The sequence below is a fragment of the Helobdella robusta genome, assembly GCF_000326865.2.
Source record: "Helobdella robusta unplaced genomic scaffold HELROscaffold_8, whole genome shotgun sequence".
Lineage (NCBI taxonomy): Eukaryota > Metazoa > Annelida > Clitellata > Rhynchobdellida > Glossiphoniidae > Helobdella > Helobdella robusta.
The window spans coordinates 1641226-1645423 of NW_008705459.1; the positions used below are offsets into that span (position 1 = coordinate 1641226).

General features: G+C 34.4%; 1 protein-coding gene across 1 annotated transcript; it reads right to left on the reverse strand.

Annotated features, from left to right (window-relative positions):
- Window positions 1-1194: 1194 nt before the first annotated feature.
- Window positions 1195-1650, reverse strand: HELRODRAFT_165475 (hypothetical protein; the record flags this gene model as incomplete). Its single annotated transcript, XM_009032046.1, has 1 exon — window positions 1195-1650. One exon carries the CDS (start codon window positions 1648-1650, stop codon window positions 1195-1197), a length of 456 nt encoding a protein of 151 aa, XP_009030294.1.
- Between the last annotated feature and the right edge of the window lie 2548 nt (window positions 1651-4198).

A 4198-nucleotide genomic window follows, 5' to 3' on the forward strand; every position in this document is an offset into this window, starting at 1 on the left:
ATATAATTGACTTTAAAGATATTTCAAGCAACAGCAAGATGAGAGCATTTGTTGTGGCTTCGATCAGCCATCCGTTTTTTAAAATCAGGTGGATAGAATCATCAGTTCGTGAGCAAGTTGAAGACTTGTTTCTAGCAAAAGTGGTCAGAATGAGCAATTCTTCAACAGTTTATGAAGACAGAAATACTAGAGGTTGTACTAGTGCAGATTTTTATGGATTCCACGAACCAAGTTCCGAATCACGATCGAATGAAAAAGTTGAAGGACTGCAATATCTTAGTGATCCTTCATATGATATGGAACAACTCAAAAGGTAATCAATATTTTTCTGTAATATATTATATATGTATAATATGTATATGCTTGATTTTCTAATACATTTTTATTCTCAAGTATTAATAACAAATTAATAATTTGCTATTTTGGTTAACAACTATATTATTGTTCCTTAGATATCCTGCTGTCGCACAAGTGTTTTTGAAGTACAATACCACTGTGCCATCATCAGCACCTGTGGAACGTATATTTAGCCAGGCTTGAATGATTCTCACTCCTAAAAGAAATCGTTTAAGTGATGAATCATTTGAAACTTTACTTTTACTCAAAAAGAACAAACTCTTTTATTGATGTAAATAAATTACTGTAAATAATGAGTTGATTTCTGAGTTTAATAAATTTATAAATATTTCAAATTAACCATGGTATGTACTTAGGTACTTATGTACTTGGTACTTATACTTAGTACTTATAAGTATCAAGTACACAATTTGCTTTGGTACTTAGCACTTATACTTAAGTACTTTTATTACTGAGTACTTAGTACTTATGCTTAAGTACATTTTTTGAGTACTTACGTCATCACTGCTATTCTGGTCCCTCAGAGACTTAATTCGATACTCTATGCTCATTAGCACGGAGACGTCTTAAGTTCTCAAAGAGAGTCAAGACTGGGTTGACTGGTTAGGTAGCCTCGAATAATAACCTATTCTGGTCCCTAAGAGACTTAATGCGTGATTCTATGCTCATTGGCATAGTTTCAGAAACGTCTTAAGTTCTCAAAAAGAATCAGCCTTGGGTTCACAAGTTAGGCAGCTTCGAGTAATCAGTGCCTATTCTGGTATCTAAGAGACTTAATGCGTGATTCTATGCTCATTGGCATAGTTTCAGAAACGTCATAAGTTCTCAAAAGTGGATTTAGTACGAGACTCTATGCTCATTGGCATAGTTTCGCACGCGTACTAAAGTCACACAATTTGTTTCCAGTGTTGTTCTGACTCTTGTTGTTTTGTGTTGGTTGTGCGAAAGCCGACCAGACTCGACGGCCCAGTGAAAACAAGCCAGGCTTGTGCGAAAGCCGACCGACTGACAGACAGGCCCAGTGAAAACAGGCCCTTGGTCGTGCGAAAGCCGATCAGACTTGACGGCCCAGTGAAAACAGGCCAGGGTTGTGCGAAAGCCGACCCACTGACTGACAGACCCAGTGAAAACAGGCCTTGGATTCTGTGAAAACGAATCCGCCTCGTTGTTTTGTTTTTGTTGTGCTATTTGTGGACCTAGGGTTCTTTGCTGGATCCTATACTCATTAGTATAGTTTTGCACGCAGCTTGGAATTTCCATAGGCTCCAATTTTTGTAATTTTTCTGCATTCATTTTATTTATCTCTCGGAGTTGTATCGACACCACCATCGGTCACACACGTCGAGGTTGTACGATTGAACGGCAAGAAACATATCCCAAGTTGCCCGACCCAACAAGAAGAAGTTCTAGTTCCTGTATTCCAGATTGTTCATTGACTTTATTTTTAACATTATTCTAAAGTTCAGTTAGTTCAATTCCTTTTCATTTACTTCCGTCGATTAATAAAATTGTTATCGAATATTTTTACGCGTTCGCGTGTTACTCAGTAAAATCATATAATTCGAAAAAGCCCAGTGCCACACAGGACTGGTCGAACTCACGATAAAAATATACACAAAAATTATTGTCGGACCATAAAAAAATTCCCTGAGAAAGATAGAGGAGGAGATTACCTCACATCAGTTGTTGTCATCATTTAAAAAATTTCCTCATCATCATTAGTTATCATTACATTTTTTTTAAATTTCCGACAATATTTTGGTTTCTTAATAGCGCCAATACTACCACTGCTACTAGCTAATGGTATTATTACTGTTACTACTTTAACCACTACCACCATTTTTTAGTTCCCACTGTTAATGGTTCATTTTCATTCCGTGCATATGAGCAGGTGTTGTTGATGTTAACTTTGAATTTATCCATAGCGGTTATATATTTTTGTAAATGTTCATGACGTAATTGTTTATGACGTAATTGTCAAAACTTCGCTGGTTGTTAACGTTATTGTGTTATTGTATAGGTTTATTGTATAGGCTTATGTTGAAGTTTCTTATAGTGGTCTCGTTTCTATTAATGTCATCGTTGACAACATCGTCGTCAATGTTGAATGTAATTTGATGCTATTGTTGAAAAATTGTCATTACTCTACTTTGCCAGCCATGGAAACTTTTCTTAACAATGACATCTTAATTTTTTAAGATGAATTTGAAATCGTCAACAAATTTATTCAAACTTCTCTTTGTGTTTCGTATGTAAGGATGTGTATGTATGTATGTATGTTAAAACCAAAACATGATGAGTGACACTGAACCGTCAAACATCAAATAACAAATGGATTAACACTTTGATTTGTCGTTATGCATGTATGTATGTATGTATTAGAGGTCTACATAAAAAATTTCCCGCAAATTTTCCCGCAAATACCCGCGGGAAAACTGCGAGTTGGAAACAGAAGTTGGAGGGAAACTCGCGGGGCGGGAATGAAAAGCGAGGGAAAACCACGGGGCGGATATTTTTCGTGCGAGAAGTACCGCGGGACGAGAAAAATTTTAGAGGGAAAACCGCAGTTGAATTGACTTTGATGGCGAAGTTCCAAAAATGTTGAAAATTAAGGAGAAACTTCATAGCTTGAACAGCAACGAAATTGAAAAAGTTAGATTATTATTATAAGCTAACCTTTGTGTAAAAGAACTTGTGCACGTGTATATACTATTTAATTGTATATGACGGATCATATAGCTACATAATATATAAAAATATATATAGCTACATAATATATATATATATATATATATATATATATATATATATATATTATGTAGCTACACATAATATATATTGGGATTTAATGTTAATTGAAATCGTCAACAAATTTATTCAAACTTCTCTTTGTGTTTCGTGTGTAAGGATGTGTATGTATGTATGTATGTTAAAACCAAAACATGATGAGTGACACTGAACCGTCAAACATCAAATAACAAATGGATTAACACTTTGATTTGTCGTTATGCATGTATGTATGTATGTATGTATTAGAGGTCTACATAAAAAATTTCCCGCAAATTTTCCCGCAAATACCCGCGTGAAAACTGCGAGTTGGAAACAGAAGTTGGAAGCCAATTTTTATGTAGGATATTTAGAAAGCGAAACTTTCAAAAAACATCCGGAACTTAAACCACATATCTATATACGTTACGTAGACGACATTTTTATCTCATATAGCAATCCAGACTATGTTCAACAACTCTTAATGATCTTCAACCAGTCAAAAATTAATTTCACAATAGAACACGAAGCCAATAGATCTCTACCATTCCTTGATGTTCTTGTTAAACATGACAACCATAATTTTACAACTTCTGTTTACATAAAAAATACCAATAAAGGCATCTGCTTAAATGGAATAAGTGAGTGCACTGAAGGTTATAAAATCAGCACAGTTAGATCATTCATCAATCGCGCATTTACACACTCGACAACAGTTGAACATGCTCAATCGGAAATCAAACGTGTCACTAAATTACTTGTTAACAATAACTACGACCTAAATCAGATTGAAAAAGTCATTATTCAGGTTAACAATAAATTCAATAACAACAACAATAACAACAATGATAGATACAACAACATCAACGGCATCTGTAATAACCCTGAAAATAATAGCAACGAAAATAACAATGTCGACACCCATAACAACAACACTAATAATGACAATAATAACAACAAAAAGAAGGATATTATACTGTACTACCGTAATTTCATGTCTTCCTCTTATAAAATCGATGAATTGATAATGAAGAATATAATAAAAAACAATATAATTCCTACAGATCCTAATGAA